Source organism: Rhamphochromis sp. 'chilingali' (genome assembly GCF_963969265.1).
Source record: "Rhamphochromis sp. 'chilingali' genome assembly, chromosome: 9".
NCBI lineage: Eukaryota > Metazoa > Chordata > Actinopteri > Cichliformes > Cichlidae > Rhamphochromis > Rhamphochromis sp. 'chilingali'.
In genome coordinates this window covers 31,247,122-31,266,357 of record NC_137936.1, presented here as the reverse complement: position 1 = coordinate 31,266,357, position 19,236 = coordinate 31,247,122, and the positions used below count along the sequence as shown (strand labels likewise).

At 38.9% G+C, this 19,236-nt stretch overlaps 2 protein-coding genes across 9 annotated transcripts in view; both read left to right on the top strand.

Annotated features, from left to right (window-relative positions):
• Window positions 1-4,368, top strand: part of phtf1 (putative homeodomain transcription factor 1) — an 11,556-nt gene extending 7,188 nt beyond the window's left edge. For all 3 annotated transcript variants that reach the window (XM_080890810.1, XM_080890808.1, XM_080890809.1), the window contains exons 11-17: window positions 1-25; window positions 325-456; window positions 566-652; window positions 897-1,052; window positions 1,198-1,293; window positions 1,960-2,085; window positions 3,731-4,368. The exon at window positions 1-25 is cut by the window's left edge and continues 245 nt beyond it. In XM_080890810.1, the coding sequence (XP_080746936.1) occupies window positions 1-25; window positions 325-456; window positions 566-652; window positions 897-1,052; window positions 1,198-1,293; window positions 1,960-2,085; window positions 3,731-3,751 (643 nt within the window). In that variant the 3' untranslated portion in view covers window positions 3,752-4,368. The remainder of the gene's footprint in view (window positions 26-324; window positions 457-565; window positions 653-896; window positions 1,053-1,197; window positions 1,294-1,959; window positions 2,086-3,730) is intronic.
• A 125-nt stretch (window positions 4,369-4,493) lies between these two features.
• Window positions 4,494-15,657, top strand: pfkfb2b (6-phosphofructo-2-kinase/fructose-2,6-biphosphatase 2b). Of its 6 annotated transcripts, XM_080890812.1 has the most exons (17): window positions 4,494-4,699; window positions 5,033-5,188; window positions 5,725-5,850; window positions 6,370-6,466; window positions 8,844-8,910; window positions 9,099-9,173; window positions 10,134-10,190; window positions 10,337-10,461; window positions 10,633-10,840; window positions 11,097-11,243; window positions 11,749-11,853; window positions 12,029-12,158; window positions 12,245-12,307; window positions 12,395-12,459; window positions 13,178-13,345; window positions 14,015-14,037; window positions 14,565-15,656. In XM_080890812.1, exons 2-17 carry the CDS (start codon window positions 5,104-5,106, stop codon window positions 14,632-14,634), a joined length of 1,611 nt encoding a protein of 536 aa, XP_080746938.1. In that variant the 5' UTR covers window positions 4,494-4,699; window positions 5,033-5,103; the 3' UTR covers window positions 14,635-15,656. The 6 variants fall into 6 exon arrangements, 4 of the variants coding, with proteins under 4 accessions (XP_080746938.1, XP_080746940.1, XP_080746939.1 ...); XR_013972712.1 differs by having other exon boundaries at window positions 13,178-14,037; window positions 14,565-15,657; XM_080890814.1 differs by lacking the exon at window positions 13,178-13,345.
• The last annotated feature ends 3,579 nt before the right edge of the window (window positions 15,658-19,236 follow it).

Below are 19,236 nucleotides of genomic sequence, written 5' to 3'. Positions count from 1 at the left end.
CGTGGCTGAGAGAACATACAAACAGGTGAATGGTGATTCAGGAAATGCACATCACAAAAATGTACTGTCCCGGGTTCTCAAAATGTGCAAGTTTTTTAGGTTTTTTGTTGTTTGTTTGTGTTTTTTTACTGTTGACTGGACAAATTGTTTATGCTTAGTGTCTCTTAATTGTTTGAGCCATTCTGTCTCTCTGCTACCTTGTCATCATTTATATATATAAGTTGTGTTTTTACTAGAAGATGTTTTCAGTGCTGCATCCTAAATGTGATCAGTTTTAGCTCTGCTGCAGTGCATCACAGTATTTTTTTTATGTCTGCCCAACAGAGACTTTTATTTGCCAAGTTCTTTAGCCACCTAACTTCAGCTCGCAAAGCCAAGAAATCTGAGATTCCCCATTTCAGGCTGAAGAAAGTTCAGAATATAAAGATGTGGTTGTCGCTTCGATCTTTTCTCCGGGTTTGTATTTTCCTGCCAAAACACTCCCAATCTGAATTTATTTCAACATTTTGCTCGGTGTAGACTTGTCTTTTTAACCGTGCGTCATTGATTTGTTTGTGCTTCGCAGAGACGAGGTCCGCAGCGCTCCGTTGACGTCATTGTCTCCACTATTTTTCTTTTAGCACTTTCCATTTCATTCATCATTTGTGCTCAGGTCAGTCATATGGGAGAACATTGATTTGATCATTTTGTGCAAATACTGCGATTCTAGCACGGAGATCAAATAGCAAGGAGACTGCCTCAAAACATGCAACCATTTAATCATATTACCCTACTGAAGATAAGCCATGAAGCTAAGATGGAAAGTAGTTTATATGCTCTGTTAGGTGCAAAGAAATCCAATTTTCACAACAAAGCCGGGGTCAATAAATGTAAGCAGTGTTGCTTTCTTTTTTCAGCTTCTGCAAAGCCACAAGACATTCCTAGAGTCTCTAATGAACTGGGAGCTCATGGTGTGGTGCGCCTCTCTCGTCCTCTTTCTGTTAAGGCTCGCCACGCTGGGTTCAGAGACCAACTCCAAGTATAGTAACTCTTCTGTGCTGCTCACTGAGCAGGTAAAGCTCCCCCCCAGGCTGGAAAAGACACAAGATTCCAGGCTATTTCTCTGGCTGATTAGTCCATTGATTTAATGTAGGTTTAAATACATTATTTGGCCTTCACTGTAACATTAACACGGTGTAAAACTGTTTTTGTTTCCAGATCAATTTGTATCTCAGGATGGAGAAAAAGCCCAATAAGAAAGAAGAACTCAGTATTGTGAATAATGTTTTGAAGCTAGCTACAAAACTAATGAAGGTAAGCCCAAATTTTCACTGAAACTAAATGCAGTTCCCAGTCAAGGTTGTTATGCAGTCCGTGTAGAGCAGGGGTGCCCAATCCCGGTCCTCGAGAGCTACCATCCTGCAGCTTTTAGATGCATCCTTGTTCCCACACACCTGAATCAAATGAATGGCTTGTTATCAGGCCTTTGCCAAACATGATGGCATGCTGAAGAGATCAAACCATTTGATTCAGCTGTGTTGGAGTAGGGATGCATCTAAAAGCTGCAGGATAGTAGCTCTCAAGGACTGGGATTGGGCAGCCCTGGTGTAGAGAATGCAATTATAATATTATAACTTTGCAGTGAGCTGGGGATTTTTCTGTCTTTTTCTTTTTTCTTTCCTCAGTCCCTGTCATGTCTCTGTTGGTACTCTCTAACATCCATCAGCTTAATCACTCTTTCTTCCTCACTACTGATCTCCTTGGGACAGCCGTAATAACTTTGTGCTGAAGGATATGCTATAAATTTGATTGTATTGCAATATGTAATTGTTATATTTCTCATGAAGGCCAAGTGGAGTCCCCTTTGTCAGTGGTTTTTCATCCTTAATAAATTCTGGCTTTGATCATTTTTAGCCTCAGGGTATGGGTACCCATGTCATAAATCTTAGATAACATTTTCTTCCTCCTTACATCTTCCAGGAGCTCGATACTCCTTTCAGACTGCTGGGTCTCACAGTGAACCCTCTGATCTATAACATCACCAAAGTTGTCATTCTCTCTGCTGTGTCTGCCGTAGTCAGTGACCTGCTTGGCTTCAACATCAGAGTGAGTAAAGTTATAATGAAAAATGTTGAAATTTGCCTAAAAAGACGAGAAAAATAGATGATTTAAGATGCACATCCTTGATCACTCTGGGCTCCATGTTTTGTTTTGTTTTTATCTCTCAAGAAAAAAAATAAAACTTTATCAGTACAACCTGGTTGTTGTTGCTCTAATTTGAGCCATTTAAATAGTGTCTGTGTTTAAAATTGAATATAATGACTACAACTATAAATATTTGCTATAATAAATCACCAGAGGAGCAACTAAAAGTACAGGCTGTACATTTAGTTCTAGTACAGCTGCATGTTGCCCTCTAGCTGTTGGAGCTGTTAGTAGCCTACAGAGTTGACCTGGAAACCTTGCTTTGGTTGAAGCCATCTGACAGACAAGCTGGAAATGTGCATTTTGAGATTTCAAAATATTTAGCATGTGAATGATAAGAGGAAAAACATGAAGTAAAGCTGCACAGTGACAAACTCCCATGAGTAGCTTAACCACGTGAGAAATATATATTTATGTGGTTGCTTGAAGACAGCAGTATTAACAAATCTTTACTACACTTAATACTTACTTGATTAGTATGTAGCTAGAGCATATGATGTGCAAAAACTGCTGTAAATTCCTGTTTATATGTGAATTACACAATTGAGAAACCTTATGTTAATGTGTTCTCTTTACAACTGTAGAAAAGTGTGACATTGTCTTTATGCAATGCAATTCCAAGCTAAACAAAGCTATTATCCTCACGTGTCTGGCTCTATTCTTAATGCAGAAACATGATACATACAGAGTAAATAGGGCTTCTTTGAAAACAGAATAAAAGGTTTCTGGCACAATAAGAGTCTAAAGAGGCCGAAGCTCTAGCAACACTTGTAGTAAAGTCACCAACTTGACCAACTCGTTTCAGTCTGTGGCCTTCATCGGGGTCATGAAGATTTGTATACTGCATACAGCACTTTAAATGACATATGTGTTAGCATGAGTCCAGTATACTTATCCACCATTCCACTTAATTTTGTGATTACGTAGAAAAAGAATGTTACAAAAATTTAAACAGCCAGTCATCTACAAAGAGTATATGTATCCACCAATGAGGCAGCAGCAAGGGCGGGCTGGGGTAAATATGGAGTTTCCCAAAGTATTGAACTGGTAGTTAAGTTTAACCAGCATGTGAAGAGTCTACTTCAGTTTTGCTAGCTATAGATTATAATCATTGCTGAGGTCAGGCCTGTGCCCACCAATAACAACATTAAACATCCTACACACCCTCATTTCCTGCCACAATTTTTACAACTCCTTGTATACATGGTTAAATGAGCTGGTGCAAAATACAAGCACTCATTTGAGGGAACACATCACTCCAGTCCTGGCAGGATGACACTGGCGTCTCTTTCATTCAGATTTATTGATTGCTTTTAAAATACTACATGGTTTGGCTCCACTTTAAATCTCACAAGTCTTAACTCCTTATTTTGCATGTGCTGGCTACTGGTTCCACAGTCCATGATTGAGACAATTGGAGACTGTTATTTTAAATGTCTTTTAAATGCTTTCTCTTCACATCTGTTTTTAAATGGATTATTTTGCACAGTAAGATGATTAACCTTTTCTTTTTAATTGTTTTGTTTCGTCTCTGCTTAATTTCCAGCTGTGGAAAATCAAGCCTTAAAGGTGAAAACTACAAACCACTAACAGTCAGACACTGGAGACTGCAGACATCTTCTTATCGCCGAAAAGTGTGCAAAGCTACTGACACTAAACTCTGTTATCGGTGCCTTCCAACTGAGCTTCATCAGTCCTTCACAAGCCTGAGATGCTCTGAAAGTCTCTCACACGCCACAGCGCTGGCTGCTCAGCTGACCTGGCATCACATTTTCCATCAGCGTTGCCACAAACTCAGTGCCTCACCTCTGACTTCTGAATGTTCTCTAAATGGTTAAAAATAGCAGCAAGCTGAGGTCTGAGCTCTTTCCAGGCTCCTGTGACAGATTTACACATGTTTCTTGTACATATATGTGGGCATGTGAATGATCAGATAATGTGTAAAGGTTGCTTAGTCTTATTCACTGTTATTTCTTTTAAATATAGTAAGGGAACACTGTGATTCTGGGTTGGTTTTATTTATTTAGCAATTGTTATGTTAAACCATTGTCTTTTGACCACTATCTGCATTTTATAATGAGGTATGTAATGCTGAATAAAATAACTATGCAAAGAAGCTAGTTGTGCTTATTGTAAAAAAAATAAATAAATCTTTGCTTTATGGTGAAAAAATAAAAGGATTTTCACCCTTCAGTCTTTGTGTAGCGCTTTTTCTTTTCTTGCTCTTGCGCCTGATCCTCTGCAGAGCCTTGTGGTTAGGGGGTGTGTGCTTTGGCGTAGGCTGACGTTACGGTAGAGGAACGTCGACACGCACCTCCAGCTTGGAACTATACCAGCCGGCTGAGGAGGCATTTCAGCACCAAGGACAGGCCGACCAGACTGGCTCCTCCAACCGAACCGGCGCACGCAAACTCTGTGTCCGGTAGATCACGAGATCCCCGGTCCTGCGGTGCATGACTGCGTCTTTCAGAGGCGGTCCCGAAAGCAGGTCTCTTCGTATTTACCTCCTTACCAGGTAAAACACTGACTCTTGTATGTTCGTCTTGTGTGGATTGTGGTATAAATTATGTTAGAGTGAACTCGGTCACCCCAGCGAGTGAGAGAGCAAACCACCGCATGATTCGCTCATGTGCGGCTTTGTAAATATAGTGCTTTTAAGCCAAGTATTTTTCCTGTGCACAGATGATGTGGCAGTACTTCTCGTCTTCATTCACAGCTCCCCTGCTGCTTGCTCTGCAGTCGATGTTGCCGGGGATACATTAAGCCATAAGACATCGATAGGAAAACCTTGCATACAAAGCTCTGGTTCTCTTCTGTCTGAGGCTAATCCTTTGCATGCATGTTGCAGACCAACTTGGACTATGTCCCTCTGAGGGAGAGAGAGAGCTGATCTGAATTGCGCTTAAAGAAGATTCCAATATGTCAAGCACTCAGAGAGACAATGGCTCTGCAAACTCCACAGAAGCCAAGAAAACAGACCCCAGAGTCAATGAGAAAAAATGCTGTAAGTAAACGCCAATTAGATTTTAGTAGGTTTTAATTCATGCATCGCTGCTTATAGAGTGTGCAGGTGCACTTGTAATATAAAACCTTGTCTTGTTGCTCTGACCAAATCACAATCACCTCAGTGAGAGGAAAGCTGCTTCGTTTAGTCTCCAACCTACATGGGAATGAATTTCTCTGGATTGGCAAAAAAAGGAAAAAGAATATAAATCATGACCAGTGATAAAAATACTTTGAAACCTTCAGTGGTTTCTGCTATTCTTAAGAAAATTACTTCTCTCTCCCAGGATGTTTCTCCTTCTAATTTCTTCGGATGACACCTCTGAACCCACTCCATAGATATTTGTGCCCAAAGAGACTTTTTATTTTTTGTGTATACACATGACCTAGTTATATAAGACTGGCTGTTCAGGAGTGTGTGCAGCACTGGCATGCCTGTTTAAAACATGTTTTTCTCTATTGTAATGCTGGTTATGAGTCAGATATGATTTGCATTTAACTTTGACATTCAGTTCTTTGCATCTCTTTCCTGCACAGCATGGGCTTCTTACATGACAAACTCTCCAACGGTGATCGTGATGATCGGATTGCCCGCTAGAGGAAAGACCTACATCTCCAAGAAACTCACACGTTACCTCAATTGGATAGGAGTCCCAACCAAAGGTAGAACATAACATTTCTTTCTCATTATGTTTCAGTTAATGCCATCTGCAAATTTAAAAAATTTCATAGTGTGTTTTATTGAACTTTCATATGCTTTCAATCCTTCTTTGTATTTCTTTTTACTTCTTTGTAGAAGTTAAACCAGGATAGTTAATTAGTTAATGTGGGAAAGCAACTCTAAAGATCATGAAAAACAGCATCAGTGTTATCTCTTCTCCAGCACTTAGGCATGCATTATATATGTCACAAAAACAAGTAGCAGTGACATTAGAATGAAAGCAAAATGTTTAAATGCAAAAGCTGAATTTTTAAACCTCCCCCCACTGACATTGTGTGTGCATAATAAATATTTAAATGTAACTATTCTAAAATGATCCCACAAAGAGAAGCTAAATTTAGCCACCTAAATTCTTGTGGTTTTAGTTGTTCACTAGAACAAAAGTATATCCAAGTGTATCCAAAATGAGAGACGACAGCACAGCCAGGGCAGATTTATAACGTCCTTTGTTCATTTTTCAGTGTTTAACTTGGGCGTATACCGCAGAGAGGCTGTCAGAGCTTATAAGTCCTATGATTTCTTCCGCCACGACAATGAAGAAGCCATGAAAATAAGGAAGTAAGGTTCACTTTTACACGTGTGCCCACAATACGTTTTTACAATGTACATTGCATTTTATCTAGCACTAAGAAAACTGTCATATCCTCACTGGCTGTGTCACATTTCTTGCATTCAACCTTAGTCGGTTTCATATTTTGCAGATTTCCCTGCTGCATCAGTGACTAAGCTGGTTTTTTTTGGCCGGCAGTCAGTATTCAGCCACAGTCAGCCTAAACTGATATACACATACACACAAGCAGCAAAGTGTGCCCTACAAATGGTTGTGATTAGTGACTGTAAATCAGTGTTTCAACAGAAAGATTAACAAAGAACAAAACAAAAGGCCTCTTTTCCTCCTGGTCTAATCTGGTAGTAGTGATTGAAATGGGCTGTGTTATGCATGGCTATCATGAAAATGTGACGGGCTCTTGACAGCATCCTAGTGCTGACTTTGACCTAGATATTAAACAAGCTGCCGCTGTCACTCTGAAGCTGACACAAGCCCTCTGTGGACCTGCATGGATATCCAGCCTGAGTTTTTGTGTTTGTTATTATAAAGTATCAGCAAGACCAGTTTAAAGGAATAGTTCCACGTGACATCTACCTTTTTCTTATGAGTTAACTAAAAACTGGAGCTCAGCTGTGTGGTGTATTGGCAACTTTAGAAATAAAGTTTTAAAATACTGATTTGTACTTGAATTAATAATTTTGTCCTTCAGACTTCTCCTTTTGTATAAAGAGTTATCCATTGGCAGTAATCACAGGTTTGTACACCTTTTGTATTCAAGCTGTTAATTAATCTGGAGAAATTTCACCCCATGCTTCCTGAATTTCCTCCCACGAGTTAGATAAATGTTTGCACTGCACAATCAACCTGTTCCCACAACAGCTCAAAAGAGTTAAGATCCTTTGACTGTTCTGGCCACTCTATTACACGCAGATTGCCAGCTCACTGCTTCTTTTAGGAATAGCTTTTCCATAGTTTGGAGCTCTGGGTCATTGTCCTGCTGTAAAAAAGAAGCTCACTCCAATCAAGTAGCAATCAGACGAATTGCTTTTATTGTTTAAGTTGCCTGTCTGCCAATAGAAAGTCTCCCATTGTAGCAACCAAAGCACCTCAAAACCTTTGCACTGTTCAATTAAGGAAATGTGAGTAATTTTTTCTGTCAACCCTCTGCGTTCCCTCTGGGAATAGCCTGTTTTTTAATCAAACAAAGAAACCTCTCTGAAATTTCTGTTTTTGGTACCATTTTTTTTTCTTGCCATTCATCCATCAGTTTCTTAACTGCTTATCCAATTCTCTGCTGGATACCAGTCTGTCACTTTGCTAATACGGAAAGATAGACAACCGTTCAGGCTCACATCCGAACCTAAAATCAATCTACAATCACAGAGTAACCTAAGATGCATGTCTTTGGACTGTGGGAGGAAGTTGGAGCACCCTGAGGAAAGGCCAGTTTAATGTTTTGGATTTCAACACAGGACCTTCTTGCTGTGAGGATTTAGATATAAAACTTTTTTCTGCTGATAATTTAGCCTTAACCAGTGAACCTTATGAATATGTGCTGTTTAAATACTTCATTAAAATGTTATCCTCCTGATTCATGCTAATTGTAATTTGCATTATAATTTCATGTTATTTTACCTATTGTTATTATTAATATTAGTATTATTATTTAGATTATTATTATAATTATATATATATATATATTGCAGTATAGTGTTTAAAGCTACCACCAGCAGTCCCTTAGCTTCAACTCTTAAGGTGACAAGACTAGAAGCTCTGGCTAAATGACAAACATTTTGATTTAACACTCAACAAGAACACCAACAAATGTATTTTTAAAATCATTTATGGTAATCAATGCTGTTTTGTTTTGTGCCTTCCAACATTCCTCCCTCCAAATAGATAAAATACACCTCCAAATTGTATTGTTTGAGGAAAGACACATTGCAGCTGATTTTTTTTTTTTTTTTGTCAGCCTTCAAGCAGAACAAATTAAACTCTATATGCCTGCATTTTATTGGAGGAGAAATCTACCACTGTGTACCTCATAACTCTTGCACATGATAATTGAACTGGGTCAGTGACTAAACCCTACTGCCGACAGATGGGAAACATTTTTTTGTGATTTTAAAAATGTGTGTTTTTCATGTCTTGTAATTGTTGGGGTTTTCAGTTTACCATTGTATTTGATGCACAGAAGAAAGCTGTAATCCAAAACTTGGGTGGGGGGGCTACAAAGAATCTTTTTTTCATGAAATCTACAATGTATTACTGTAACATTTTCAGATTTCTGACACTGACACTAGAATGTGAACTTTGATGATGGTGGATTTCAGTAAATCTGGTTTTTATAGTTGGCTGCTGCTATGTTTGCTTTCTCTGCTGCAGGCAGTGTGCTCTGGTAGCGCTGCAAGATGTGAAGGCGTACTTGACAGAGGAGGGAGGTCAGATTGCTGTGAGTGTCTCAGTCTTTATGTGCATGCTTCTCTATTGACATGGCGTCTCGATGTTGGCTCGTTTCCTTTAAATACCCAGAACAGAAACACATCTGGCATTGGGATAGTCTTAATCCTACGCTGTCCTACAAACATTTCACAGAGAGCAAACAAATATTGTCTTTGTTTTTGCCCTTTTTTTTTTCAGGTTTTTGATGCAACAAACACAACAAGAGAACGACGAGACCTTATTCAAGATTTTGTGAAGGAGAATGCTTTTAAGGTGAAATTATTTGCTATTTTTACACATTTATATCCCAGTGGGGACTTTTAAAATGTATTGTGCAGATTGGAGTTATTACTTGAAGCCATGGAAAAGTCTTTACATTTATCACATTTATTTTGCTGAACAGCGCGATCGCCATGGGGGGAAACAGCATTATTGAACTGACCTTTATTTCCCAAGATCCTGTTGAATCACCATCTTTAATTAATCCTTGTGGGTTTCTGTTCAGTATACGTGCTATCATCAATCAGAGGTTACATGAGCTCAATTTATACATTACACAAAGAGTTTCAATGCACAACCCCAATTTTGAAAAAGTCAAGTTAAATTAAAAACTGAATTGCAAAACATATCAAGCATTTAAACATTTATTATTTCACAGAAAATATGAGCTCATTTTGAATTTGATGGGAGCAACACATTTATTAAAAAGTAAGAAACAGCTAGAAGAGTAAAAGAAAAGAGGCTAATGAACTACAAAAAAACAATATCTACAAATTTTGTAAAAATTTCAGAATAATTTTAATAAAATCACCTTTCAAACATTTAGCATATTTATTATTAGATGTCAAAAATTCACAGAATTTAAACTGTGAGGCTTTCAAACTTCACAGGGTGCTGTTAACTGAATAGATAACATTTGGGAAAATAAAGCTATCCAGGATCGCTCTCCCTCTCCCTCTCTTCTCTGTAGATTTGAAGCTACCAGTTCTACCAGTCTGTGTTTAAGACTGGAAAAAGTCAAACTCAGTGAGCTAAATTTGCCTTTCTGCATGTGGAAAGCTCACTAATTCATAATCTATGTGTCGTGTTTTTTGTTGATGCTAATTACCCTGTATTTGTGTAAGTTCTTGTCTAGGTTCATGGCAATGTAAAATTTGTTGTTATAAAACAATTGATTGTCAGTTTCAGGAATGTTTAGCGTACGTTGACTCTGAGTTTCCATCTTTCTGACAGGTGTTCTTTGTGGAGTCGGTGTGTGATGACCCCGAAGTCATTGCTGCTAATATCCTGGTATGATCTCACCTAAATGAATTTAACCTTTGACTGTGACTTTGTCTGGGTCAAACTCCATTACCTATTAATATTCACACCATCTGAAGCGTTATGTAAGAACTGAACTGGATACTAATATTGTTTGAATGTGTTAACCATAATAGGAAGTGAAGGTTTCGAGTCCAGACTACCCTGAGAGACACAGAGAGAGAGTTATGGATGACTTCCTGAAGCGGATTGAGTGCTACAAGGTCACTTACCAACCTTTAGATCCTGATGACTATGACAAGTATGAACTGCTTTTCATTATTTGAATCTTTACCATTTATTGTTCCTCCAAAGTATTCTTATTAATCCAAACAGTAAAGTTGTTATATTGGCAGAATTAGACCTTGTAAATTAGTAAATAAACACTAGATGGCGACAGTAAATCACTGGCGTGTTGCATTGGCATTTGCAGGGACCTTTCTTTTATCAAGGTTATAAACGTGGGCCAGCGTTTTCTGGTGAACCGGGTGCAGGACTACATCCAGAGCAAGATCGTCTACTACCTCATGAACATCCATGTGCACTCTCACTCCATCTACCTGTGTCGACACGGAGAGAGCAAACACAATGTTGAAGGACGCATCGGAGGAGATTCTGAACTTTCCCCTCGTGGGAAACAGGTAGGATTTTTGCACGTTCACTCTGTTAATGCTCATTTAATGAACTGTTGAGCCAGTTTCTGAAGAGAAGATAGCTACTGGGATAAGATGTTCTTAAACTGCAATATCATGCACTCCAGAGTTGTGACCTTTATTGGATTTAATCCTCTCAATTTCCTATTTTCTTCACTCTCACTGGTGAATATCTGTCTAATAAAGCAAGAAATGCCCTTAATGAGGGATAAATTGAAGCCTCTCCCTTTCTCTCACATCCCAGTTCGCCCACGCTCTGCGTGGTTTCATTGATGAACACAAGCTGTCAGATTTGAAGGTGTGGACGAGCCAACTGAGAAGGACGATCCAGACAGCGGAAGAGCTTGGCGTGCCTTATGAACAGTGGAAAATCCTCAATGAGATTGATGCTGTCAGTACCCTCCACAGCTATAGCAATTTTTACAGCTAGACCTCTGGTTTGTAATAATGGAAACTTTATGCTGTTATTTCCAAGACACTTATAAAATATGTTTGCATAGAGGTAAGAGTCAAAGACAAACGAAATTTTCAGCCCCTTTGATCACATTTAATGTCAAAGCAGCATCCGGAGGAGAATAAAAAGGGTTATAACACTTTGAAAAGATCTAGGTCACATGAAATAAGTCATTATTTATTCACAGTATGAAATCAAAGGATTAAATGATGACTGTTTTCTGAGGATGAAATCGGTCTCCATTTTTCACTAACCTTCAAGATCACCTTATGTTTCCTGGGCTTTATTATATTTGAAACTGGCTTAGCTCTTTGGAGACATTTATATATTTTATCAAGGGAAATTATCCAGTTATGTTTTTTTAGATTTCAAATTGTGCTGAAACATTTCTTTTCATTGTGGGCTGTGACGTGAGGATAAATGATTTGTTTTCCTTTTCCAGGGTGTTTGTGAGGAGATGACCTACGAGATGATCCAGGAGACATTCCCAGAGGAGTTTGCATTGAGGGATCAAGACAAATATCATTATCGCTACCCAGGAGGAGAGGTAACCTGAACTACTACTCACAATAAAGCGTCTGATCAGCAGCCACAGCGGCAGTAGTTTTATTCTGCTTTGTTATTCAGCTTTCTTTCTCTACCAGTGTTGTTCAAGCTGTGAAGGTTAATTTCCTTTCAAGTGTTAGCAATTGAGCCCAGAATGATCTTTTGTTGCTCATTAGTCCTACCAAGATCTGGTTCAGCGCTTGGAGCCGGTTATTATGGAATTAGAGAGACAAGGCAATGTGCTGGTCATCTGCCATCAGGCTGTGATGCGCTGTCTCCTGGCTTACTTCTTGGACAAGGGTGCAGGTGAGATAAAAACAAACATACACACATGCTACAGACAACACAAGCAGACAATGATGAACCCGTATGCTATTTATTTCATTTCACAGAGGATCTTCCATACATGAAATGTCCACTGCACACAATTCTCAAGCTCACCCCTGTTGCATACGGTAAGTCTTTACCTGATGATCGCTACACTGTAACAACATAAGGCAACGTGAGAAGATAATGTAAATGTATTGTCTATTATCTTGTAGGTTGTAAAGTGGAAATGTTTTATCTGAATGTGGAGGCAGTAAACACGCACCGAGACCGGCCTCTTGTAAGTTGCTCTGAAATGAGCGGAAAAGAAAATCACATAGCTGCACAAGTAGGCGAACATCACTGTTCCATTGAATGTTTAAAGTTGATCATTTGTAAAATATGCATATTGTTTACTCGCACTAAATTGGTCACTGAATCTCAGCATATAATTTTAAGATGCACTGTTGTTTGTTGTGTCTGTTCATTTGGCACAATCACACCTTACCCCCTGTATATATTAGGCTTTGCTTCCTTGCCTCCTTTCCTTATATCCTTGTCTTGTAACCACTTTTACCTTTAGCCTTAATTCCTCAGCTTGGCTTGCTCTATGAGCCTGTGAATGTTAAGTGATATTTTACCTTGAAGGAAGACATTGCTGAGCATGCTTATTTTGCTTGGATGATCTCATCTTTGTCATTACTCTACTGTCTGTCCTCATATTAAGATTATGAATTTTCTGTGAAGGCAGTTTTATCTGACTTGTTTAGGTCCAGTGTTGTCATGGTTTTGGTTGAAGCAGGTGGGGTTTTTTGTCCTGTGCAATCAGGGCTGTGCTTTTGCTGTTGACTGATGTTTTGTGGGTGGAAGCAGTTCCTTACCTTTTGCTTTGGATCAGTTTGGCGAGTGCAGCATTTTTTTTATTAATTTTTTGGGCTGTTCCTCGTCAGGTGCCCCCTGGTGTTGTTTTTTTAAAGATCTTTTTCGTTTAACACCTGCGGTATCTCATTTTCTACCAGGGTAAAATCCCGAAGGACTCTACTCTCATACATCGCCGGAATAGTTACACTCCCCTGTCCAGTCATGACCAGGTCAAGCGGCCCAGGCTCTACAGCGCAGGCAACCAGCCCTGGCTACCGCTTGCCCCCACCCCATCCGCTTTGATGCCAGAGGAACGGCAAAGCCAAGTTAGTGAGATAGTTAAAGGATCCCCCTCTAAATCACACCGTCTTTCCGTAATTGGTCCCGCCACAGTTGTAATCATGTGTTTGGCATTTTCTCACCTCAGTTTTGGATCCTCTTGATAATTTTGGTGTCTGTGTTGCAATCAGCATACATGACATCCACCTCCACCATCTATCTTTTCCTCTCAGGGCATGTTTTGGGTCTTGAATGGATTGCTCCTTTCTTCAAATGTTGTTTCTGTCATATGTTTGTGCTGCATGACGTCTGCCTCACCGCCAGGCTGCTGACAGCTTGAATATGCAGAACAGCATGTCTACTCTTTACTAAGGAAAGCTCCTTGTGGAGTTAAGAAAAAGACACACAAACATCAGAGAGACAGACGCACATTCTAATCATCTCATAACTGTTAAAAAACCCAAAGTGATGATTCAGTTTGATTAAAACCCCAAAATAATCTGTGAAATGTCAGCTTTCTGCTAAAAAATATAATTTATTCCCCCAAATACATTTCAGTTTAAAAATGTTAACATTTTAAAATGCATATTCATATTTGTATGTGTTGTGTACTTGTTGGCCTTGCGTTGTGGGTGTAGTGCTTCAGTCCCTCTCCACATTTCTATCTGTCTTTCTCTCTCTCCCTTCCTTCTCTTGCTCCAACCCCGTCTTTACAGACTCGGATAGGAGGCAGCTGTCTGTAAGTATTTTTGGAAACTTGTTGTCAACCTTTGATTGCCGTATTTCATTGTATTTCATTTCAACTCATTTCATTGTAACCCATATTGGTATATGTTGCCGCAGTGGTCTATTCTTTGTGGTTATCAGTCTTTGGGTTCTCTAATCTTCCATTACCTTTGCACAGTGAAAGTTGATATCAGCTTTGTTTCATCACAGCGACCTTATCAGAAACACTTTGTCATATACTGATTCTTTGGTATTTTAATAGATGCAGTCAATTTTATTAAAACTAATGAGAGACGACTATTCAACATGTATTATATCATGAAAATCCAGTGGTGTTTGTTGAGTATATAAGATTATACTTTAGAAACGCACTATATAATTAAACCTTAATTAGATATTGATAAAATACTAATGGAGCTGTCTCAAAACACAACTTCTGGACTATGTCGCTGTTAGTGGCTTGTTAGTTGAGAATGTGCTGCTGCAGAAAACTGACTTGTGAATGTCACTGAGGGTTTTTTTTCTTTTCGTTTCTTGAAGGAGTCCCTGTGCGAAGGAAGCGACTTTGACAGCTCAGAAGAAACTAGTGGCTGTGTCCGCTTCTGAGTGAAGATCACATCTTCTTTCCTCTTTTACTCTTGCCACAGTGTGGACAACTTCTGAATCCAGTCACGAGTCAATCGAGTGTTTCTTTTGAAAAGCGGGCCGCTTCTGCATGAGGTAACATAGTTCTAGTTATCTCAAGGTCTCCATCTCGTCTCTGCATGCCGAGGCTTTGAACAGGAAGCCTTATCATTGGTGTCATAAATACTTCTGCATGTGCACATAAAGAAACCAGTAAACGCACACAACATACTATATCACAGGAATGACAAAAAACTCAATATAAATCCTGCAATGCCTTACTGAACTTTAGATATACTGATAGAATTAGATCCTCCATATGTCACTGAATGTAATAGGAATAAGTTATCCATTGGAATGATGGAAATTAATTTACACAGTTAGATTTAGAAAAAATAGATTCTGTTATATTTTCTATGCATATCAAACACTAATATGCTATAAATAAACAATCTATAGTTGGGAATCTTGTCAAATTTGTTCCTAAGCCATAATTTATGTCTTAATTTGACAGAATGTGCTAGTTATGGTCTCTAGAAAATAAAAGTCGTTTATTTAGATCTGCCTGTTCTGAAAGCAGTGAAAATACACTAAATTGCTGGATTTACCAGCACTATATACCAGCAGTAGGTACCTTATCTGTTAAGCAGGTGTTCACATTCAATCACATTTGACACTACAACCTAAATGTTTCTTTGTTTTTTTTTTTCATCATACCGATATATTCTGTAGAAGGATTTTATGTAGTAAAACTAAACAGCCAAACTTTAAGCTGTCTCCCTATTTGTGTTCATGTCATTATACCGGCTGTGAATGTGTTTTATTTGTTTTATGCAAATGTATTTTGTTCCTGGAGCAAATTTTTTAGATTTTATATGATAGATCAAAGTTTTAGTTTATGATTCTGTAATGTTTGTTGTTAAATTGTTGTCCTGCTCAAAGCTGCCTACTGTGCCTTTTAAGCAGACATTAAAAGTACATTTTGAAGTGGCTTGCATTTTGCTTTTTTTATTGATGCTTTGAAAAAGGGAAAGAATTAAACATTAAACTTTGCAGCTTATGTCGTTTTTCAGGAGACGTTATTCAAGTTTCTCCCAAGATGTGTCTTATGTTTTTTTATGATGGTGTTTAATATAAATTATTTATACATATTAGGCCTAAGATGCATCCAGGATATCAATTGCAAAGGCTGATTTTAGCCTCACAGTACAATCTTTTTGTTTCTTTTTTTTTGTGTGTGTATATACTGTGTACATACTTTAGCTACCCTGGTTTCTAAATTCTTATATCTAATATCTACAGTACTGTACAAAAGTCCTGAGCCACCCGAGAGTTTATTTTTATTTTGTAATAAACTCTGGGGCGACTCAGATTTGTGTTTAAAGTGGTCTTGAGCAGTCATTCTCCAGGGTTTCTGAGGGTCCTTCAAAGCTTTTCTTTGGACACTGGCTGATTTTTTACTCCTTTTCAGTCCAGTCTTCTTCTTTTTTTTTAACCTAGCCATTTTTTGTCAACCTTCTTTTCTCATATATTATTATATAATTTATACATGAAAAAAAGAAACATAAATCAAGGGATGAAACACTGTTGTGTGTACACATATTAGGTTTATCAAAGAAAACATGTATGTTTAGGCAATTTGTTAGTAGCAGCGGGTAATAAAAACATAATTTGTTCTCATTTCTTTAGCTGAAGTTACAAAAGTTGTTAGTTTCACACGCACAAAGCAGTATTTTTGCACCAACAAGCTGAATCCCAGAACGCAATTAGCTAAAAAAAAAAGTTGCATATCTCAGCACTGAGAAAACTGGACAAGTAGAGGAGAAAAGAAGAAGTGGCAGGCTCACAAAAATATCTGGAGTAAATGAACAGTACCTGAAAGATAGGTCATTAAGAAATTGGAGGTGGGTGTCCAGCAATGGTTTGACACAAGACCTGAAAGGTGTATCTGTCCCTTCACTTGATGCATCTACTGTTCGCTGAAGCCTCATCAGAAATGGTCTCAGTGGTAGCTGTCAAGATGCCAACATGAAAAAAGGGTGAGGTATTTGAAATTGCACTAAAACCAGCATCCATAGAAAAGCTTTAGAATGTCCTTTAACCAAGGCTGGACTGGGACAAAAAATCGGCCCGGGCATTTTGACTAGAGACCGGCCCACCAGGATAAATGTGACGTCATTCAGGGATAAAACCGCAAAGGATTCTGGGAACTTGTGGCAAGAGGTACTAGCGCACGCAGGCTTTCAATTGAACTCAGTTACACAGCCATAAAAAGAAACCCAAAAAATGGCAAGAAGCTGTTGTATTATTAACTGCAATAACCGGTCGCATGACAGCCACGGGAAGCCGACGGGTAAAGAGATCTTTTTTTTTTTTTATCGGATTACGTCGTTGAAGAGAAATTTTTTAAGCCATGTTTCCGAAGTAAGAGCCTACGGATGGCCTGGATATACCAAATATAACGTCTCAGAACACTCCAGCTCACAGGTTAGTCTGCTCCAAGCATTCCCACAAAGGTCAGAGTTTTGTAGTAGTTAATGCGTCATTTTTCTTAACATAATTGGTGATATAGGTTACAAGCAAGTCTGGCGCTGAACAGAAATTGTCAGGCTATGCTCCTTTATTTATTGTGCATAAATAGTGAATTGTCCTGACACAATATTGCGTTTCGCTTCTGTTATTACCATGGTACATTGACAAAAACATATATTTTTATTCACAGGATAAAACAGTTGTTTTGTATCACTAATTGTCCATTGCGATTACAACATACAATATTATTGTCACTGCTACATTTCTGTAATGCTACTGTAACCGGTTTCTGCTTCATCCCGCTGCAACAGTTCGGCCCAAACAGACTCCTCGACTCTGCGTTGTGTAGTGTTTTTAAAAAGACAAGGAGTCTCTGATCGATCGTTGCCACTTTATTTCCTGAATGGAAACAACTGTGTATTATCAGTGCACAGGCTCGCCATACACCACTCCGCACAGCACACTCTCGTATGGCTACGGCAGACTGGCAGCGATTACTGCAGCAATATTACAATTTCGAATATACAATAAAATAACAGCAACAACAAATGATGTACCTGAATGGAAACAACGGTGTATTATCAGTGCACAGGCTCGCCACACACCACTCCGCACAGCACACTACGGCAGAACATCTCATTAGCATTCCGCTTTAGCATACAGTTTCACACATTAATAAACAAATGAAAAGTACATAAAACTGGTGTTGGACATGTGTCCACTAAGCACTTATTACACTCGGTGCCCGTCAGCTAATCAAACATGTTTTATGTGTCTGTACTACTTAGCTATATTGTGTGCGGAACAATACAACTCACCTCTCGTATGGCTACGGCAGACTGGCAGCGATTACTGCAGCCAGCCTCACCTAACCAGCCACACTGAGAGGGGGGGGGGAGAGGGCGCTGTTTCCCCATGACACTGATATTTGTGGCAAGTGGAATAATACCACATAAACACTGTTACACTACCAGAAGAAATTATTTCCACTACTAATTAATTACCGTTGAGCTCAAAGGTCCTATTAATAAACTGTTAATGAATGTGTATTTATGAAGACGATTTGTGAGACTGGTAAACTTATGATACGTACAATAGTCTTTCGTTCTACACGGTGCATTTCAAGGTCCTGTACCCATCCGTCGGTAAACTGTACCTGGGCTTGTTGCAGTGACCTGAAGTTACTAAACTTCATGAGTGTGTGCACTCACTCCAAGAACCGTGTAATTATAAATCTGAGCGTGGTGAAAGTTGGGCAGCACACTGACGTCTTTTGTCCCTCTGTGTAAGGATCTGACCCTTTCACTCCTTTGATTTTTTCCTCGTATCTTTTGTTTGTCTTTTCGTCGAGTCTGTCTTTGTACGGACCAGCATTGTTCTCCTTTTGTTTTGTACATTCCTTTTTTGTGCGGCAAAGAAAAAAAAAGAAGGTATTGGAACCGGAGAATGAACGTTTTGCGGTGCTGCAAATGCTTGCATTTGATGCGGTACTTGGATTGTTTTGCCACGAGTTCCCAGCATGCAATGCGCGAAAATCACGTGATTGCTAAACAAGGGGGAGGGTGCATCCAGCCTCCTCGGCTGTAATTGGTCCAGCCCAGAGTCGATCATCACCAATTGGCCAATCCAACACCTTTCATTATATATACCCTTCCTAAAAAAAAAATAAAAATAAAAAAAAAAAAAAATCCATCGGCCCATAAAAACAAAAAATCGCCAGCGGCCCACCGGGCAAATGCCCGGTATGCCCGATGGCCAGTCCAGCTATGCCTTTAACGGTCTTGGAGAACTATTCCTGCAGACAACTTGAAGAAATTACATAAAATCTGCCTAAGTTCAAACTGTGTTGAAGAATAAAGTTGCTCATACCAAATATTCACTTTCAAGCTCGTTAGAATTGTACAAACCATAATATACAACACTAAAAACCTTGTGTTATATACTCTATTTCTATGTATGTTTGCACATATCGATATATGACTACACAATTTTTCCTAGCAAATGATAAAGAAATGTGGAGTGGCTCAGTACACTTGTGGATTAGGATAAAATAACT

Bases quoted from the DNA above. Each gene is read 5' to 3' on its own strand.
- pfkfb2b (XM_080890811.1), top strand. From the start codon at position 5,104: ATGTCAAGCACTCAGAGAGACAATGGCTCTGCAAACTCCACAGAAGCC. The intron at 6,467-8,843 runs GTAAGGTTCACT...TCTCTGCTGCAG, and splicing joins GAAGCCATGAAAATAAGGAA to GCAGTGTGCTCTGGTAGCGC. The intron at 12,159-12,244 runs GTGAGATAAAAA...TTCATTTCACAG, and splicing joins CTTCTTGGACAAGGGTGCAG to AGGATCTTCCATACATGAAA.